Source organism: Pholis gunnellus (assembly GCF_910591455.1).
Source record: "Pholis gunnellus genome assembly, chromosome: 18".
Taxonomy (NCBI): domain Eukaryota; kingdom Metazoa; phylum Chordata; class Actinopteri; order Perciformes; family Pholidae; genus Pholis; species Pholis gunnellus.
The window spans coordinates 10,455,373-10,476,138 of record NC_136545.1 but is presented as its reverse complement, the minus strand read 5'-3'; the positions used below and the strand labels follow the sequence as shown (position 1 = coordinate 10,476,138).

The following is a 20,766-nucleotide window of genomic DNA, read 5'->3' as shown; positions in this document are numbered from 1 at the left end:
GCAGAACTTACTGATCCTTCTAAGTTTCCTCTTTCTTTTGTCAATGTGGGACAGCGTCTCGTGAAACCAGCGTGTCTGTACTTGTGAGGGAAGCACATGAGCTTCAGCTGATTTCGAGAGACCACAAGCATGCTCTATTACTGCACCTCTGGGAAGTCAAGTCTCCTCAACACTTGGCCACTGTTCCCTGATCTCAAGCGATGATTGGCTGACAACCAGGTGGGTGGATCAGGAGAAAAACAAACATTGCCACAGGCTTTGCCACTCTGTACCTGTCTGTTTGACTGCCTCCAGTTCTCTACAGGCTCGGGTCCGATACCCTCTCTCAACCTTTCAGCCCGTCCGCCTCGCCGCTTCCTTTCTCCTCGCAGCCATGAGGACCACTGTGGTCGCTGTTGTCATGGTGATGTTGTGCGCGATGATGGTGGACGCAGACGTGAAGCCGCAGAGAGATTTCAACCTACGGCTGGTAAGACAGACACATGCGCATCCAGATTTTTGTAATGGTTTTTTTTTAGCATTAATGTGTTTGAATCAGTTTGATTTGTTACATTAAATAAAGTTCTGCTCTCACTATTTGTTGGTTATCCACAGACTCCATTGGTAAGGAAACACTGTGGGTGTGTGTGGGGGTGTGTGTGGGTGGGTGGGGGTGTAAGTGTGTGGGGGTGTAGGTGTGTTCTTAGTGAGAACATGTCCATTCCCATTTGAGATCAGCTACTCAGTCGGTTACCCAAAAGAAACACATTTTGGGCTTAAGTCTCGCCCTCAGCTGCAATTGTTAAGATAAACACATTTGTGAATCCATATGTTCCTGGTTTCCTCACACACAAGAGTTTGAGAGCGGTTAGCTTGGCTTTTCCTCACGCTAAACACATTAGAAATGTCCTCGTCTTTTGTTTCCTGAGGCTGATTTGTTACTGGATTTATGCCAGAATCGTTTCAGAGATCCCTGGTGTGATTGTTCCATATCTATCAAAAGGTCAGTTACTTGCCATTCTGGTGAGAGGTGAATGTAAAATGTCAAAGCCAAAAACTATCGCTATGATCTCCACCTTTTGTCTGTTCTTTTTCTACATAGCCTAAAAGAGAAAATGCTACAGCGGATGAGGAACATTGTTAATCAAAGCAGAATGCAAACTCTGTCGTGTTAGTTAAAGTCAGGATGTTCCATCTGAATTTAACGTTCACACTCCGTCCCTCTGACCACTCAGTGTTCTAAAGGATCTATACAGATGTGAGGAAATGCTGATTTGATGATTTTAAAACCATCAATGAATTGATCCTACCAACAAGTATTGCCTGCAATGGTTATAGTTTATTCCTCTGTGTCATACTCCTCCAATTTGGTCTGAAAACTATTAAGACCACAAAAATGAGTGTGACACGTTCCTTCGTTATGTTGAACCAGGGCACTGTATTTTATTTTGAGTCAATCCCACATATACCTTACTGCTTCCTTAATTACTCACTAGTCCCCAAGCGCTATTTACTCGTGGACCTCCTGACCTTAGCTAAAATGTCCTCAGTAGGAACCGCTGGGCTTTGGTCTGAGAACCACTGACTTCATTTACAACAGTTGTTTTTTTGGTGTTTTCCTGAGATGTGTTGACAGTGAAAAAATAAATGTATGCACAGGACAAGTGTAGTAGTGAAGTGAAATTAACAGAAACTCAAGATCTTTGATATGTACACTTAAGTTTGTGTGCCTGTGTGTGTGTGTGTGTGTGTGTGTGTGTGTGTGTGTTTAGTTTGCAGGGAGATGGTACCGGGTGGGCCTGGCCTATGACTCTTCAAGTTTTACCCCCTTCAGAGACAAAGTGAAGGCATCCGTGGGCATCATCACAGCACTGCCAAACGGCAATGTTAACCTCACGATGTGGGACGCCACGTGAGTCTGTGTGCGCGTGACATATAGTACAGTATGTTTGTGTAAATGGACGGCCAAAGAAGAGAGGAATCCGGGGGGATGTTTACAAAAGATAAAGACATTTGTCCCCCCCCCCCCTGTGTGCTTCAGACCTTTAGGTTGTCTGAGAAAGGTGTACAACTATGAGAAGACCAGCGTACCTGGACAGTTCACCTACTTCAGCACACGTAAGTCTGCTCACTTCTAATCTGACTCGTCGCCCTGACAAGAGAGAAGAGAAAGGAGTTTTAGTAAGCTCTGTGACTTCGCTCAATTACAATGTCAATATTTGCCTGGTACTCAGTGAGTGCCCGCAGCAGTAGGACAAAATTGAATTCAGGATCTGCAACAGTATTGAGCAAACAACTACAACAAGCACACAGATAAAAAGCAGCAGTGCCCACGCAAGACATGTGAGAAATATTTCAGTCGATACACATTTTTTGGTTTGGTGGTGTGTCTCTGTCATGTGATGCTCTGGAACAAATGTGATCCCTGAGCTTATAAACCACACACGTGTGGAAGTAGGCAGCAGTGTAGCAGCGAGGATGCAGAGCTCAGAGTGGTTGTATGCAGAGAGAGAGAGAGGTGGCAGACATACATGAATAAAGGATGTATGGAATATTTGACCGTAAAATGACCGGAGCTACTGTGTGGCTTTATTACTGAGGCCCCACTAAATGTATGTATAAAATAGAGAGCAAGAAATGAAATCAAAGCAAAGCAGAAATATAATATTTTGGGCTTGTCCGTACCTTTTTTTTTTACACACAAAAATTAACCAAATATATTTGTGTAGATAATGATTTTTTTTTTTTTATATGATTTATATGATGCACATATGCACTCTGTGTACATGTTAACGTTTTGTTTTCTACCTTTCAGAAAAATAATCTGTACTTTTTTTTCAACATAGTTTTTACAAAATGTTTTACAATTGTTGACTATTTTTAACTTGTGTAATACCTAACATTGAAGACATCTATTCACGTAATTGTAAATCCTGCATTTGTGCTGTAAATGTGTAACATATTTCAAATGCATGCTCAACAGCTCCATTGCTGTTGTAATACTGCAGGACATATACTGAATTATAATATAAACATGTATTAAATGTTCTATTATATTTTCATTTATACGCAGAATATAATAATATGGTGGCGTTTGGTATACTACATCCAGTTGTATCTATTTCATATGGACAATTTCATCCCTAATCACAAGTCAAGTCACCCAAATTGTAGGTTCTTTTACTTTTTACTACAGATTTTATTAAATATTCTACAAAGAGCGTGACAGTGTCACTCACATGGATTTCCACTCATTCTCATATTTCTCTGGTTTAGTTAGTATTTCATATTGAATGACAGGAAGTCTTTGTCCTTCACTTCTGTGTTGTGTTTTCTGTCAGGCCATAACATGGTGAAGGACATCACAGTGGTGGACACAAACTATTCTGATTACGCCGTGGTTCTCAAACACAAGGTCTTTAACAGAGAATACACACAGGTGGCGCTTTACGGTGAGACGCAGACTCATTTTTTACATCACATCTAAGCATGTTAGCATGAAGAGGCAACACTCACTATATGTGTGTTTGTTCTTGTTTGTAGGTCGCTCTCAATTGGTCAGAGTTGAAGTAATTATGAAGTTTAGAGCCTTTGCCTTGTCCCAAGGTTTCCCCAGAGACTCTATTCTGACTCCACCTCCGGCAGGTAAAGTAGAGGGAGCTCATATGCAGTGCACACACAGATAATGGGGAGGGTTACATGACACTGAAGTATGTTTTTCTGGCCAACAGAAAATTGCCCACCATCAAGATCTGGGCGTTAGGTGAGTCTTTTTTTTGTTGAAAATTTGACAACCAAGTGAGTTATTTGTACACTCAGGTGTGTGAGTGACTTCACATCTTCAGTGTAAATGAGTATGTGTGTCTCCCTGTAGGTTCTCTGATGTACCTGAGATGATGATGATGATGATGATGATGATGGCATGCGTATCCTGACGTGCTGCTCTTTGTATGCCGGCTCACTTTTTCCCAGCATTTACTTTGACGCATGTCGCACTACAAAGAACTCTCTCTCTCAGCAAACGTCTTCATTGAGGCTACAAAGATGATACATAGCAAATAATGCTGATGAAATGTATTTGTCACTCTCTGTTATGTCATGCTTTACAATATTTTCAATAGTTTATAGTTAAACAAACTACAATCACCTCCAGGCTATTTAAATAACTAAATTCCTATAATCACAGTCAGTTTCTTGACTGATCAGGCAGCTTAATCAAATGAAATTCTGACTTTTTAATGTTTACCACCTGAATGTAATCAGATGTGCTGTTTCAAAGTGTTGACATAGTCAAATAAACCATATTAACCACCAGGCTGAGTGCATGCATGTGTATGTGCGTGTGTGTTTAATCCACAGTTTGTGCTTCCATGTGGAGCGGTGTAGCTCACTTATGAACACCAGGGGGCAGATACTACACCTGACTGCACATCAGTATGTTTCTGCTGTGAACCAGAGTTTTCGAAACAAGCTAATATCAAAGCTATCTATGTCCCCTAATATCACACAGCACATGTGATAATCCGGATACTGTGAGGAATCCGGTTAAAGCGGCTTTGTGTAGAATCAGGAAAACAATGACTCACCGGAGTCATTTCACGTGGTCCGTTCAAAAGAGCCACTGTGGCAGACAGCGATCTGGCCTTTTTCCTAGTAATTATCAGCTGTTAAATTCTGACATGTATTGATTGGTTGTTTGTTTTAGCTTCAAATTCTGAAGTCCAGTGATTCATTGCTGATTATATGGATCGCACACACTCGGGCAAAGACACACAAAGACGAGATAAGAAGACAATCCGAACTTCGCTCTTGTAGTTTTGTGTTTCTGACGTACGGTGTGTCAGTTTGACCCAGAGGGACTGACGTGATGCAGAGAGCGGTGAGTGCCGTGTCTCTGCTGGTCTTGGGGTCGGCATGGCTCGTGCACACGGTCCCTGTGCTTAAAGAACCTTTAATCCTCACACAGGAGAACTTTGATCTGGCCCAGGTGAGTCGGCTGAAATACAGATTGAAAGCAATTCTGTTGCCCTATTTTTCCTCTTTCTCCCATGCATACGTTTGTCTTGTTCAATGCTTTGCTGTAGAGTAAATATTTCTGTGTCCCCTGCAGTTCATGGGGAAGTGGTATGAGGTAGCAGTGGTTTCTACTTGTCCTCACTACATGCAGCGTAAGAGGGGAAACCCCGTCATTGTTGCACTAGAGCTGCAACATGTGGCCTCTGATGGCAACTTCACAATGACGGCCACTAGTTTCAGGTCAGATTTACATGCTTTCTAGTAGTTTAAAGATGCTATACCATTCAGTGTAACATGTGCCGTGTTTGCATGCACGTGTGCCTGCATGTAGGAATGGCTCGTGTAAATTGACGTCTACAGATTATGGTTTGACCAACACTCCGGGACGATTCTTCCACCATATTGCAAGTATGTTTCTCAGACTTTCTTCCTCTCACCATCCTTTTTTTTTTAACTTTAAATGTTATTATGTTCTGTCCATTCCTTTTACACCACATTAACAAGTTAATGCTCAACTAAATCTGGCAAAGCAAAGCATTGTGAACACTTTCCTTTCTGCAGGGTTCGAGGCAGATGTTGATTCCTTCGTGGTTCATTCCAACTATGATGAGTACGCAATGATTCTTCTGCTGAGCACAGAGAAACCATCAGGAAATAAAACCACCGCATTCAAACTTTATAGTGAGTGACAATTGCATCTATCAATATGTTAATTTGTTGTACTTTTTATAGGAAAGTGATTTTTATTCACTATATGGATCAGTCTGTTTAATGGTAATTCTGTCTTCTTCAGGTCGAACTATGAGTGTGAGGGCTACTGTGCTGGATGACTTCAAAACGCTGGTCAGACAACATGGTGTGAGTGATGACGCTATCATCATGAATCAGAACAAAGGTGACACACTACTGATGGTACCAGGTCTAACTAAAACTCTCCCCAAAGTCTGAAACATGAATTACATTTACGACTGTCAGACAAATGTTGTCTACATATAAAACAGAAGCCCGTCTCTTCCCAGGTGTGTGTGTTCCAGGTGAGCGGGTGACACAGCCCGTCACTGCTCAGCCTCAGGTACGTGCGGCACACAGTGATGTGCTGAAATGACATTTGCATACTGAAACTGCAGATCTGTATTTGTATGAATCAGTCACTGGTTGTGGGTACCATGTATTTGCATCATCCAGATTTTTCTTCCCAAGAGGTGGAAAAGAGATACGGAGCCACCTGTGGTTGCTGCACAAGAGGAGTACGTTGGCGACTCACTGTTTAAAGGTGCACAATACGAGATTGGGAGCTTTTCGATTGCCTCTCAACGGCTCTCAACATGGTGACGCCTGAGCTGGCCGCTCATAGCTAGCTGCTCACAGCGCTGACAGTAAAAACTACAATAAACGTGCTGACAGAGCTACCTATATCTTTGGGTATAAATAGTTGTTTGCTGCTATATTAATGCTTTGAATCCTGTTCATGCACCTTTTAACGATTACTTAAACACTGATGCATGTTTAATTCTACTATTTCCACACATCACAGTCCATGGGAAGGGACTTGTGAATTATCAAGGGTCTTTTCGCTGCATTTTTTTGTCTTCATTTGTAAAATTGAGAGATGACAGGAAATAAGGGGAGAGCAATGTTGAAAAAAGTAACTACAGCAGGCATTTTCACTGAAGCATGCAACTGTGATGAAAAACAACCATGACACATGTTGTATTTCTCTACAGTTTTAGCATAATAATAAATGCTTGTTTACCGTTACAGGGTGACGGATCATGTGGATTAACGGAAGAGGAGGATCATCATCACACAAACCGCTGTCATATGACACATTTTCCTCAATGGCTACAAAGACACTTTTGTCAGTGCAGGCTTCATATAGGATACAGCACATACTGTATAAACACCATATACTACTATATCACCATTGTATTTTATTGACATATAGATATAATGTTTGGTGCGCAAAATTCATTTTGAATGTAGGTGCTTTGGAAATAAAGTAAAACCCACACTGTATATCTTGTATGGCAATGTTTTAAAATACTGATGAGACATATTTGTCTAACCCTCATTTTTTAAAACATTAAAGAAAGAGTGTAAAAAGCCAAGGAATCTTATTAGTGCTCTATTGATTATCAGGAACCAGTAAGAACTTCAATTTCACCATGATAAATAAAATTGGTTGGGAGCAATATGTATAGTCTTTCTCTCTCGTCTTTGATTATCTATGGTTTACTGATTCATGGAGGGAACTTTGCCGTGGGTCCTTCTAATGCAAAATGGACAAATTCTCTTTGGATGACAGCACTAGCTGAGGCCTGGTAAAAGAAAGCAATGCTGACTACATACCTGTAAATGTGATTGTATCATATAAAGTCATCCAACAGCATTGTCAAATCTGAGGTGCTTAGTATTTGAGAGAATTGCTGTTCTTTCTTCAAAGAAAACATATCAAACACAATACATGATACAATATCATGTTACTTATTGGTGTCTCAGATCATGGCATGTATTGATTTGTTAAGGTTGCAAAAGTCCAATGTGTACTTTTGGTCAGAAAAGTGAGAGACAGAGAGCAGAACTTTGCTCTTTCAGTTGTTTGTTTTCTGCTTGGCTGTGGGAGTGAGTGCACTGCACTCAAAACAGGTCAATGCCCTGTCCCCATTTGAACAGTTGAGAGGGGTAAGAAACCGTGAGGAGGAGCAACTTTTCCTGGGGTTCAGTTCCTCAGACATCAGTCCTCTCAGAGACGAGTGGACAGACAGGCTGATAGAATGCAGAAAGCAATGATTCTGGTTTCTCTGCTGGTCCTGGGGTGGTCCTCGACCCTTCAGGGGGTCCCTGTCCTCCCAGACCCCCTCTACCCCACGCAGGAGAACTTTGATCTGGCCCGGGTGAGTTCTGCACACTTGCATGTGTTGTTTTGAACTCATACATTCAGTATAAAGAGGTAAAAGGCTGTGACGCAGTACTTATGTCTGTTAGATTAATAACCTTTACTTAATATTTCGATAAAATTCAACAAAACTACTTTGTTAGGTTTAGTGAAAAACACCGTGGTTTGGCTTAAAATGACTACGAAATTGAAATAAAACAAAACAAAAGTTCTTGATTCAAACAGGACACAAACAGCAGTCTCCTGTTTGTTTTTTTACCCATCCACCACCTTGACATCCACCCTACTCAGCGGAGCTCAGCGGACTCATTTTAAGTTAATTTGTGACACATCAAATGCAAATGTAAACCACGACAAAATATGTTTGGCTCGAAACGTAAATCACAATGCAGATTCGTTGTATGGGAAAGTCATTTATTGGAGAAAGGGCTGTTCAGGCAGAGGAATTTTTCATTTTAATGACCTAAAAATGAAGAATGGAAGATCAAATCTAATGTGATCTATTTGTGTGAAAAGTTAAAGCAGTTTGGACTAGAGACGACAGCGAGGAAAAGTCAAGTATGAGTTCACTAAGCACACATGAGTGTTACGTCATCTGTGTAAAGTGAGATTTGATGTGCTGAAGTTTAATTTGATTGTGAGATTTATTTTGTTCTATTTATTGCCCATTTCAATTATAGTTTTTATGTGCATTACATTTACACATTACGGAACCTATTTCTAACAGTTTTTGGGAACGTGGCATGATGTTGCTCTGGCAAGTACGTGTCCCCACATGAGAGAGAGAGACGCAGCCATCGGTAAACTGGTTCTGCAGACCGGCACCACTGAAGGCAAACTCAAGATGACTCGCCGTATGTTGAGGTTTGTAAGAAGTGCATGCATCAAACACACACTTACACACCAACAGACTAAGGCAAACATTTTTTGAGAGCTGGAAAAAAACATAAATTAAAATATACCGATATGCAACAAATTATCCTAACACAGTCTGAACTTATGACAGAATTATGTAAATCGTAGTGCACACACATTGGCTAATCCTGGCGGTGTTTTGGTCCGACAACATGTCACTACAGTATCCAAAGTGTAAAACCCAATGATGGAAATGAACTAAAGTACTCAAGTACAGTTTTGAGGTACTTATACTTTTCATTTTCTGCCACTACACACTTCTACTCCACTACTTTTCAAGGGGTACTATTGAACTTAACTGTTTTTATTTGTCAGTTTTGGTTATAGTTACTTTGTAGATTTATACTATTCAAATAAATGATGATGAATTATTACAGATCAGGCTAGTACTTTTACTTTTGGTACTTCTGTCATTTTACTTCAGTCAAATTTTGAATGCAGAACTTTTACTTGTAACAGAGAATTTCTACACTGTGGTATTGCTACTTTTACTGAATTAAAAGTTCTGACTACTTCTTCCAACACTGGTAAAATTGAAAGGTGACAGTTTCTACTGTGTATTATAGATATATTCTCACAGAATGTGTTATTTTTTGGGATGTGTGCAGACAAGGAACATGTAAGGAGATCACTGGGGACTATGATTTGACCACCACACCAGGACGATTCTCCTACCATATTAAAAGTACGTCTCCCTCTGTTTAATCCTGCAGTGATACAGCTCTCTGTTCACTTCATTTCGTCCATGAAGTTTTTACAGGTGATTGTCTCCTCTGTCCTTTCCACAGGGTGGAACGCAGACGTGGATTCCTACGTGGTTCACACCAACTACGATGAGTATGCGATAGTGATAATGAGCAAACAGAAAGCATCGGAGGATAAGACCATCTCAGTAAAGCTTTACAGTGAGTGGACGCTCTCACTCTAACATCTCAAGTATTAGATTCCATTTATTTGATTCAAGTATCATGGTTTCCCGCCTCGTGTATGTTAAGATAAGATGTGAATACATTTTATTCAAACCACTTACATCATGAGAAAGTTTTCGTTTCTGCTTCATCTGAATTGCTCTGTCCTTCCTCTTCAGGTCGAACTATGTCCGTGAGAGACACCGTGCTGGATGACTTCAAAACACTGGTCAGACAACAGGGAATGAGTGATGACACTGTAATCATTAAGCAGGATAAAGGTACAACACAGATTATCACACACATACTGTACTTGCACAGACCTCTAAATATTATTAGATATTTGAATGAGATATTTCACCATCACTGTTCATGAAACAGGAAATTATTTTGCAGCATACAAACAGAAAACATAAGCGCAATAAAACTAGAATAAAACATTAAAAGAATACATTGTTTGGCAATAAAATGCATGCGTATCTATGACATGTTTTCAATCAAAATCTTCGCAGGAGACTGTGTTCTTGGAGAGTTGGTGGCAGAGCCGTCAACTCAGCCTGAGCCTCAGGTACTCAAACGAATGTACAGAATTCAGGACAAACTGTGATTGAGGGATTGCTTTCACACCGTTATCAACATGGTGACGGTTGAGCCAGCAGCTAGAGGCTAACAGTGCTAACTGTGCTGGAATGGTAACAGTGCTCACAGAGCAAACAGTGTTACCCGAAGGGGGAACCGTAGGTTGGGTGCTACATTTCTGCGTCAACGCTGTGTATCAAGTAAAACTACATATGTATTAGCACCAGAATGTACAGATTCTGCAAGTAATAAATAAAAGTACTCATTGTAAAAAGTGTCCCTTTCGGAGTATGTCAATGTGGACAGTGCATTCAATGTTGTTGCTTTTTTAAGACATCTATAATGTTACTATTCTAATTAAATGCAGCAACTATAATGTAGTTCTGAGTTGTGTTGCCGTCTCAAAGGATTTTGAAACACATTTAAGTAGAATATTTGGGGTTCAGGTGTCTTTGTATCTCTAACTGAGTCTGTCTGTGATACAGCGGAAGAAGAGAAACGTGGTGCCTTCTTTGGCACCTTTGGCGCCTGCAGACGTTGAGGGTTCTGGTGATGATTCACCTCTTTTTAATGCAACCGGTAAGTGATACGATTAGATAGCATTGCCCATTCATGAAAATGTATGTGTGTTAAATGTAAGATGTAAGATCCTGGTTCTGATGCTATAACTAATTGGGTATCTCTCCTTACTCGTGCTATACATCTCTCCCGCTCCCCTCCTAGAGTCCTGTAAAGCAGCACCAGATACAGGACCATGTTTTGGGAGCTTCCCGCGTTACCACTACAACTCCTCCTCAATGAGCTGTGAGCTCTTCGTCTACGGAGGGTGTTTGGGCAACCAGAACAACTTTATACATGAGAGAGAGTGTCTGCAGAGATGTCGCACCGAGGGTGAGGAATGGAATACGAAACGCAACATCTGCATATGGGATGATCATACAATACACGCACTATCAAGATGTGGCCCATTGCCAGTTTATTCTGTGTCCGTGCACTGTTAAATAAAAAACTCTTTGAATACATTAAAATACGTTACGTCTCCCCAGCTGTGTGCCGTCTGCCCATGGTGGCCCAAGCCTGCACAGGCCAGCCACCCATCTGGGCCTTTGACTCCACCGCCGGTCTGTGCGTGCCCTACAAACAAGGCTTCTGCCAGGGCAATGCCAACAAGTTCTACAGCAAAGCCGAGTGTAACGAGTACTGCGGGGTAATGAATGATGGTGAGTTGATAAAGTAAATATAAAAACACACACACCACACCCCCACTAGCATATGATAAAAACATTTTGTGTATTTTTGCTCATTTCCAGAGGGAGAACTCCTGAAGGCCAACTGAGTGAGATGAGGAAACATCGCTGCTCATCTGAACTCACCACATAGAGATGCAACATGAGGCAGCACCACATAAGGCGCACGTTAGAGAAACATGATTTTGTCTCAGCACTTACAGATCGGCAATAAAACAAGTCATAACTCTGTTTGCCTGGTGTTTCTTGTTTGTTACTGTTATTGGCTCATTTGTTTTTTGCTGATGCAGCTGCTTCCTGGCAACCACAAATACATTGAAAAAATGACAAGAACCTGGACCTGCTCCCTTTTCAGCTCCTCATTCAAGAAATAAGTTGTATAATCACATATACAAGCAGACTATTGGGCAGACATGACCTCACAGGTTTGAGCAAAGATGAATGGAAGGTCATTAAAGTTATTACAGATGTTGAGAACAAACTGATAACATGCTTTGGTCATGGATATAGACAAGGTTACTCCTATAGTCCAGATAAAAAACTACTGGTTTAAATATCTTCAATCGAATAAACAAGAGGGGCTGTAAGTTATCTGCTGGATATTATGTGCCAAGTTAGAATGTTTCCATGTTTCAACATTTCCACTCACTTAGATAGAGAGAGTTATTTATCTAATAGGACAAGTTTATCACACTTCTCTGACCCTGTGAATGTTTGCTGTGTGGTGGTGTGACAAAACAGATCAAGTAGTCGGGCAACATGACCTCAACGTTCCTCCTATTAATGTTTATTTGTGTGTTTAGTAAAGATGTTGTGCTTGCAAAGGACACATTTGTATTTCAGTTTGGTTTGTTTCATAAAATATAACCAGTCTTGCACTATTTGTAGATTGTATGGTGTTTTATTTTCATTATCTCTTGTAAGGCTGCCCTACTGGTTCTTTATATCAACAGTGAGTAGCAGGTTTGTTGTTTCAAGCCACATGTCTGTTTTAATACTGTAACATTTTATGCAGAATTTTATTGTTTCAGATCCAGACTGTATCAAACTTAAAATGTGTATTAAACAGAACAGGTATGATTTTTTTGTATCTTCTCCCTCTCTGTCCTATGTCCTGTATCACTCTCTTCCTGTAGAGGTCTGTGAAGAGGAACAAATATGTGAAAAAAGGAAAGAAAAGTGTTGTGCATTGGCCAGAAGTCGGCAGTAGTGCACTTCTGCATGACAGCCTCCAATAAAAACTAAATCGTAGCAAGAATGATTACGGTTAATATTTCCCTCAGTACAGACTTACAGACAGCTTCTTCTACATTGTATTTATGGCTCCTGATAAACTCCATAAGACAAATATCTGACATTGAAGGTATCGATATTTGCTGTTAGAATATGACATGTTTCAGGGGTCATGTTCTGTGTTTGTGTTCAATGTGAGAGCAACATCTCCCTGGCAAACAAAATGCAGGGCAAAAAACACGATATTAGATTGGCCACAAACTCAACTGATGTAAGGTAACGTAGCTGTAGTCTACCTGACGATAGCTAGTAAACTGGAAGAAAGTAGCACATGGTGAGTCCTTTCGTATCGATAACGTGACGTTACATTTGCGTAATTCAATATAAATTCGCTTGTCAACACAATTAAAAATAAAGTCGACTGTGTATTGAAGAGCAACATGACAACCTAGCACTGAGGTTCGAGCTAGCCGTAAGTGAGTCAGTCACGAGCTAACCAGTCTCACGTCCCCGAAACTAACCCACCACCATTGTTTGGGCTTTTAATTCGCTCTTACATCACTAACAGCCGAGCAATTTTTTAAAGATGAACACACGCAAACAGGTGTCATTACACGGTTCGCTTGATTTGTCTGTGTCAGGCAAGCTAATGTTTGCTAACACATAGCATTAAACCAAGCACTCCAGGAAGTGATGTGTGTTCTGTTACCACTAGGTGGGGATAGAAGATAAGTTACACAAAAACAAAAGTCTGGTTCTTCTGTTCCTCCATCCCCTGAAAGAGGTGCTTCTACCCTCATAGTGCTGCACGCTTTAATCTGCATCAAAGCAGCATTTAGGCCGGGTAACAAGTCACACTGCAAGACACATGGATGTAAAGAGAAAGACATTTTCCTTGATATACATATATATATATATTGTTGGTTTGAGTATTTCAGAAGCTTCTCATGTACTGTGATTTCCATTGTCAAATTCCTTGGCTTTTTAAATAGATTTTTAACATATTTTAATACTTAATCATCAATGCTCAATAATCTATGGACTTTAACATTTAAGCGTTGATGTTTTTAGCCTTAAGGCCGGCTGTTGCAACTTGCAACGTTTTCACGAAATCCTCTAAAAAGTGAAGAAGCAACTCATTATTTTATTGATCAGAGGCTTGCGAAAGATGGTTTTAAAAGGAGAGAACATTGTACATCAGTGAAATCAATTCTTGGGTTTAAGAGGGTTACGCCTGCAGGCATTCAGACGGGGAGATACACTTCAGACCTAAAAAAAAACATCCTCAGACTGAAATCAAGTCTCACAGCCGGCTGGCGTCTAACCCTTTCTCAGTCCGCTGTTCACACACGTTACTGTGTGTGTATGCACGAGTGATAATCAAACTGGTTCATAATCATTAGATTTCAGTTTATTCTTCTTGTACAGTGACATCATTCAAGCCTCTGCAAAGTTGTTGTTGCCCAAATTCACTTAGGGCAGATGCATGAACTCACATGTCTTGTGTAGTTTATTGTATCTTGGCCTAAAAGCTCAGTGCAGTTGCTTTACCATAATACCGTATGTGGTACATATGTAGCAAATAAAATGATCTTTCCTCTCACTGTAATATATTTAAGCAAATGTGGTGGTGTTATTCAAAGTGTTGTTTTGTGTGCCTTCCCTCATTAGAGTGACAGCAGCACACCATCCGGTGGACAGAAATGGACCGTATGACTCCAGAGGCAGTGGGTATGTTTCACAGTTTTACAACACACCGTTCTCTGTCAATATTGAGCATAGAAACAACACACACGAGGGTTAAATGTAGAATGATTTGTGTGCGGACTCCAAAAGTAACATCACACAGGGGGCTCTTGGGGTGTACAATGATATCAAGCATCATCACTCGTGTTTTTCACTGTAGAGTCTGTCGGTATGTGCCGGTCCACGTCCTGGAGAGGTTAATTAACATGCAAACACTGCTTTAACAAGCATCGAATCCTACAAGTGCTTGTACTCTCTTCTTTTTCAAGATTCTGTCGTAGCACCTGTTGAAAGTTTTTTTTTTTTTTTTTAGTTTTTTGAAGCTCCTACTACAAAACACAAAAGGAGAGAAGTACTTATAGAAGAATGTTGTGGCATCCTTCCAGTGGAGTTGAGCCACACATGCACAACCTCTGCCAAGTCACACTGAAGCTGTTCTGGTGGCTGTAGTGACACCAAATGCCCCATTTAGACACTTGATCTTTGTGTTTCCTTTATTCTGGCAGCTGCCTGGCAACAGGCAGTTAGACCTGCCTGTGGATTTAATCTCTGTCTAATTTTACTGAAATCTAAGTGCAAATTTTTATTGTTTCGTAAGGATGGGATTTTAAGATAGTGTCTCATTACCTTAAAATCAACTTGGTTTAAATAGTGTTTTCTCGTATTTCAAATGATCTTGTGCCAAAAACATGAAGAAAAACAATCCCCCACCCGAAGGTGAATGAGTGCACTGTATGCGTGTCCGTGTATTTGTATATGGTGATGATGGCGGTTATTATGTCGCAATGAATGGGGAGTCTCCAACTCTGTCATTCATCCACCAGCCAAAAACTCTAAAGAAGCTGCATGCTCCACATTCCCCCGCTCTCCTCACACGAGCAGCGAGACTGAAGTGTGTGTGTGTGTGTGTGTGTGTGTGTGTGTGTGTGTGTGAGAGTGAGTCCCTGTGCACGTACGCGTGTTTGCCAGTGGAATGAATGGACTGGAGCGGGGTGTATAATCAGAGAATCCCGGAGAAAAGCAAAAGGAAAACTCTGTAGCTATTCAAATTCTTGAAATTAAAGGACCTTTCAGAGGACCGTTGCAGTGTTTTTGCACGTCTTAGCCCATTTGCTACATGTCCAGTCTGCCACTACGCTGTTGGCTGTTTTTACATTAGCGTGTTGGTGAGATACTGAAGAGAATGGTTTGTGCTGCATTGCCATGCAACAGTTAAGCATATTTAGATATTACAGTCATTGAGATGGATTAAGAAGTAACTTCTCAAGCAACTTCTTCTAACTGGAAATCGATTTTTACATCAAGACGATTAAAAGCACTTGTTGTCGGGAAGAGTAGAAATGCATTTACAAAAATCTGAAACTAATTTATATTTTTAACAGTGACAGGAACTAATGTAAAGAATGCATGATGTGTACTCAATGGGTAACGGATCACAAACCTCACGGTTCGGATCGGACCGCGTTTTTTGAGCCACGGATTGGCAAAGAAAAGGGGGGGGGGCGGGTGGACAAATATGACTTTGCTTTCCATTTATTAATTAAAATAACTTCAAGAACACTGAAAGCAAATAACTTTGGGCTGACCGTGGTTAAATGGAGAGCAGGGCCGTCCTGCAATCAGAGGATCGGCGGTTCGATCCCCGGCTCCACTAGTCGCATGTCAATGTGTCCTTAACCTTTTGCTACCTAGACACTTAACCCCAAATTACTCCCGTAGCTGTGCCTACGGTGTTTAGATAGATACTGAATTGTAAGTCCCTTTGGATAAAAGCGTCTGCTAAATGACTGTAGTGTAATGTGTATATATATGTTTAAGATATTTATTTTCAAAAAGATGAGAATATCTACATTATCTGGGGAAAAGGTAGCGGCACATGCGTGTCTGTGTGACTCTCACAGAGGGGGGGGAGGCGTGTCTGCAGCACCGGACTTTAAATCTCCGCTCCTCCGTGATGAGCTGTCACAGTCTTTCCCTTTTCATAGAGGAACGATCTTCACACTGAAGTGGGTGCGTGAGGGGATTTCGTAGCGTGGCTCAAGCACTTTAACCAGATTTTGAAATCCTTTGTTTTCCACAACGGAGAATGGCCTCATGTCTGCAGCAATAAAGACCCCAATAGATGCTGTAATAGCTTTAGCCCGGTCTGATTCTGCCACAAACTGTTTCTTAAATGCCGCGATGATACCTTGTTGTTGTTGTTGTTGTGGCTTGACCCCCGTCACTGACGGGATGGTGTCTCTTCATATGTGTGGACATGCCCGATGTATTGCCGTTGTCGTATGTCTTTCTCTTTAAACAACGCCTACATACCGTAATGCCTTTGTCCACCACCCTCTTCCGTCATTATATGTTACAGGGAAGCTAAACATGTGACTTAAATGACGCCGGGGGCTTCTCAAATTCCTCCGCTCCTCCGCCCGCCAAGACTTTCACCGTTAAATGCTTCTAACATGCTCCGTTCACGGTAACACACTACTGCTTTATATCTGTTCACTGACACTCTGCATTGATATTTGGGGACTTGTTACTTGAACAGCAGCAGTAAAACTGTATTACACACTATGATGATTAAACTGTAAAACAAGTGTGCCGAAGCATGAGGGGCGATCCGAGCCGTGAGGGGCGATCTGAGCCGTGAGGGGCGATCCGAGCCGAGAGGGGCGATCAGAGCCGTGAGCGGCGATCTGAGCCGTGAGGGGCGATCAGAGCCGTGAGGGGCGATTCGCGATCCGAACCGAGAGGGCCGATCCGAACCGTGAGGGGCGATCCGCGATCTGAACCGTGAGGGGCGATCAGAACCGTGAGGGGCGATCAGAGCCGTGAGGGGCGATCCGATCACGGATGGATCCGCGATCCGTTACACCACTAGTCATAACATGCAAAAAGCATTGCATTTTGTAAAGGCGCTGGACCCAGTGACCGTGGAAAGGATTCTGGTTTTGGCAAAGAAGAGATCATTTTCAAATCACTGTGCGTTTTTTAAAATAACATACAAAGACCAGTGAATCCTACAAGGGAGGAGGCCAAATGCAGAAGCAAGTGATAAATAATGAGCGTGGGAGTGAAATACAATCATACAATCAAAGAGAAGCAAAGTGACACAAGCTGAAGCAGAGATTGTGCAGCTGGAAGACAAATGGAGAAGAAATATTCTCAGGCAGGTAAAGTTAATGTTTAAGAGGCAACATGAAAGAGAAAGAGACTAAAAGTGTCCGGCCAGGAGAGAGAGGCAGTAAAGAAAGAGGCCAACACAGAGAGAGGGAGAGGTCTTGTGCTCTGCTTTCCCAGGCTGTGCATCAGGAAGGTTGTATTTTTTTTACACCATGACCACCACATAGCCCTTTCCTGGGGAAATCCGAGACAAAATCGAGAGAGGCTGCTGCAGGGAGGGAGAGGAGAACAGGAAAACTAGCCCTGGGAAGAGGGAGGGAGGGGGAGAGGAGGTGAGGGAGGGAGGGAGGGAGGTAGGTATGGTAAAGCCCACACAGCATGAGCGACAGAGAAAGAGCTGGAGCTTTTGGGAAGTCTGAGTGGAACACACGCACAGGCAGATAGACACAAAACGTGCACGCACGCTTCCATCTCCTCTTGTCTCCGGGCTCTTTTACTCACCATGGCTTTCCAACACATTTGCCCTGAGAGTCTTCCTGCGGAGTATCTCGGCCGCAGATTCAGCCGGAATGCAGAGCTAATGCCGGGTTCCTCTACTATCCAACCGGCCTCAGCTGTTAATCCGATGTTATGGCTGCTCTGCTATGCCTGTTAAAGAAATAATATTTGACATTATGTCTACTCGGCTATGCCTGTTTTAAATAATATTTCCAGTGTATCACATTACCTGTCAGCTAAGATTTAGCTTGGACACAAAACAAGGTATTTCAGGACAAAGTTTTACCTTTTTAACATGACCAGTAATTATGAGCAAGGGACCAAACTTATATTTATAAGGTAATAGCTGTTATAGCCAGGCAACAATGAATGGAAGAGTTGATAAACAACAATTGTAGTTTAATTTTCCCAAATCAAAACTTTTTACTTGAAGGCTCAAAAGACCTGAACAGAACGCCATCAGGTGCCTCATATGGTGAAGAAAGAAAAACAAATACTTTAAAGGCTGATATCTTGACAGGTTGATAGAGGTCAAAGGTCAGAGTGAAACCCCACCTCATTCTTGTGTGTGTGTGTGTGTGTGTGTGTGATCCCCCTCAGGTCTTGACCCTGCCGTCCTGAGAGACCAACTCTTCGAGCTATGGAACCGGAAAGATCTGCAGACGGTGAGGGTCACTTTCAGAGCGTGTGTCAGTTCCACACATGCAATATTGTGTGTGTGTGTGTGTGTGTGTGTGTGTGTGTGTGTGTGTGTGTGTGTGTGTGTGTGTGTGTGTGTGTGTGTGTGTGTGTGTGTGTGTGTGTGTGTGTGTGTGTGTGTGTATTTGCAAAGGAAGAGAGATGGAGTCTTTGTGTGTCTGCAAGAAACACTTGCACAGTAAGGAACGAGAGAGAGAGAGAGAGAGAGAGAGAGAGAGAGATCTTGCATACCGGCATGTTTAAATGAAGCTCACCAGTGTGCGTGTGTGTGTGTGTGTGCGTGTGTGTGTGTTAATGAGGAAACCAGAGTGTCTGTCAGTAGGAGGAAGGAATTTGCGTTGCACTGAATGAACTTGAGATCTGTGTGAGGAGGATATTGAGTGGATGACATCTGTTTTGCAAATTAAGACGGAGCCCCAGCCCTTCTCACACAGATATTATTTTCTTTTGTAGGAAGTTTCTAATGCCAGAGTTTGCATTCTTCACAAGCCTCTGTGTCTGCTGCGTGCAGAGAGGGAAGTTAGCTGTTTGTCTTCACCAGCTACTGTGTTTCAGCTATTCTAAAAATCGTATTTATAGCACATTTTCTACACTTAGTTCTTCCTTGAATATGCCACTCTAAGACTTATTATTTTATTTTATTTTTTAAATGGTAACTCACCCCTCTATAATCACTAAAATGTTCTTTTAAAAATTCACAATTTACACACAAATCATTATATTTAATTGATTCCAAACTAAAACCAAACAACTGTGATTTGCACACAAATGAAGGAGACCATCGTGACCGACATGCTGCAAAGGTTGTGTGTCATATGAATGATGCACATAGGGTTCAGATTTAGATAAATCCACCTAAAATCCAGATTAAAAAGACGATTGCGCTGTGATGTTTTATGCATTGACCTTTTCCCTCGCTTACATTTTGGCTTTAAGTCACACTGCTACCTCCCCTCACTTCCTCCACAGCTACATTTGGCAGCCCACCGGGGATTTTCAAAGCTGTCTGAGCCTCTGGAGGCTTTGCTGACAATCCTGGAGGGCTGTCCGGGCAAACAGAAGGGTCGGAGCCACACCCTCGGCCATCACATCCTCGTGGAATTCCTGACGTGGATGAAGGAACATCCTCAGGTAAACGAGATTCACCAACCAAATAAATCAAAGAAATGTACCGCAGACCTGCACTTCTGGACACTGCAGCACTTCCACAGCACAAGTCCAGTTTAGTACAGTTTAGGTTTCTTTCCCAGGTGACCCTGAGCTCGCTGTTAGAGCAGCAAGCACTGGCACTTCAGCAGCGAGCGCTGAGCTTGACGACGGATACCCAGCCCGCCTTTGTCGACAATCTCACAAACATCTACCAGCTCGACTCCCTGGATCCAGCCATTCTCCGATCGAACATCATGAGGTTGCATGCTCTTCACTGCTACAAAGAGGTGAGTTCTTTGTTTTGATGTTTTCTGACAAAAATCATCCGACACAGCACTGATTTATCCTTTCTGTTTTTCACAGGCAGCGGTGCTCAGCGTAAAGCTGAAGTTACAGAAAGAGCTGAATATGGAGGAGGTGAGACCAAACATTTGTCAGTGCGACCTTCAATCATAAGCAGTGAATACATCAGCATACTTAAGACATGTTAGGTCTGAACTTTTCAAAACGGAATCTCCAAAATCTCTAACCAACTTTCCCAAATTGTCATCTTCAATCTTCTTCTGCAGATGTGTGTACCACTAATCTTGCAAAATAAGTTGCCGTTGGCAGAGTCCTTCGTCGCGGGCGACAATCATCTAGAACAGCAACTGGTCACGCTGCTAGACTCGTGGTGCCACCCCAGCTTCACTGAGGAAGAGATACACAAGTATGGCTCATGTGTCGGGAGTGTATGTGAACCTGCAGTGTGTCTGTAAGCACCGGTGTGTCGCTGTGCGAACTCATA

The 20,766-nt window shown here is 41.9% G+C and overlaps 4 protein-coding genes across 5 annotated transcripts in view; all 4 read left to right on the top strand.

Annotated features, from left to right (window-relative positions):
* The first annotated feature begins 156 nt into the window (after positions 1 to 156).
* On the top strand, positions 157 to 4,304 carry ptgdsa (prostaglandin D2 synthase a). 2 transcript variants are annotated; one of them, XM_079179058.1, is made up of 8 exons: positions 157 to 219; positions 305 to 469; positions 1,752 to 1,891; positions 2,021 to 2,097; positions 3,321 to 3,431; positions 3,523 to 3,624; positions 3,711 to 3,742; positions 3,854 to 4,304. In XM_079179058.1, exons 2-7 carry the CDS (start codon positions 374 to 376, stop codon positions 3,740 to 3,742), a joined length of 558 nt encoding a protein of 185 aa, XP_079035184.1. In that variant the 5' UTR covers positions 157 to 219; positions 305 to 373; the 3' UTR covers positions 3,854 to 4,304. The 2 variants fall into 2 exon arrangements, with proteins under 2 accessions (XP_079035184.1, XP_079035183.1); XM_079179057.1 differs by lacking the exon at positions 157 to 219 and having other exon boundaries at positions 278 to 469.
* A 542-nt stretch (positions 4,305 to 4,846) lies between these two features.
* LOC306710634 (protein AMBP-like) lies at positions 4,847 to 5,943 on the top strand (the record flags this gene model as incomplete). The annotated part of the gene is made up of 5 exons (XM_079179276.1): positions 4,847 to 4,966; positions 5,090 to 5,235; positions 5,327 to 5,403; positions 5,557 to 5,676; positions 5,789 to 5,943. The coding sequence occupies 5 exons, from the start codon at positions 4,847 to 4,849 to the stop codon at positions 5,941 to 5,943; spliced, it is 618 nt and encodes a 205-aa protein (XP_079035402.1).
* Positions 5,944 to 7,760: 1,817 nt separating this feature from the next.
* On the top strand, positions 7,761 to 11,742 carry LOC306710207 (protein AMBP-like). The gene is made up of 10 exons (XM_079178619.1): positions 7,761 to 7,889; positions 8,619 to 8,755; positions 9,415 to 9,491; positions 9,595 to 9,711; positions 9,894 to 9,995; positions 10,227 to 10,282; positions 10,779 to 10,872; positions 11,017 to 11,184; positions 11,340 to 11,513; positions 11,604 to 11,742. The coding sequence occupies exons 1-10, from the start codon at positions 7,770 to 7,772 to the stop codon at positions 11,627 to 11,629; spliced, it is 1,071 nt and encodes a 356-aa protein (XP_079034745.1). The 5' UTR covers positions 7,761 to 7,769; the 3' UTR covers positions 11,630 to 11,742.
* Positions 11,743 to 13,029: 1,287 nt separating this feature from the next.
* Positions 13,030 to 20,766, top strand: part of exd3 (exonuclease 3'-5' domain containing 3) — a 36,001-nt gene continuing 28,264 nt past the window's right edge. The window contains exons 1-7 of the mRNA XM_079179189.1: positions 13,030 to 13,107; positions 14,445 to 14,504; positions 18,732 to 18,796; positions 19,800 to 19,961; positions 20,081 to 20,266; positions 20,343 to 20,396; positions 20,549 to 20,688. Coding sequence (XP_079035315.1) covers positions 14,477 to 14,504; positions 18,732 to 18,796; positions 19,800 to 19,961; positions 20,081 to 20,266; positions 20,343 to 20,396; positions 20,549 to 20,688 — 635 coding nt within the window. The 5' untranslated portion in view covers positions 13,030 to 13,107; positions 14,445 to 14,476. The remainder of the gene's footprint in view (positions 13,108 to 14,444; positions 14,505 to 18,731; positions 18,797 to 19,799; positions 19,962 to 20,080; positions 20,267 to 20,342; positions 20,397 to 20,548; positions 20,689 to 20,766) is intronic.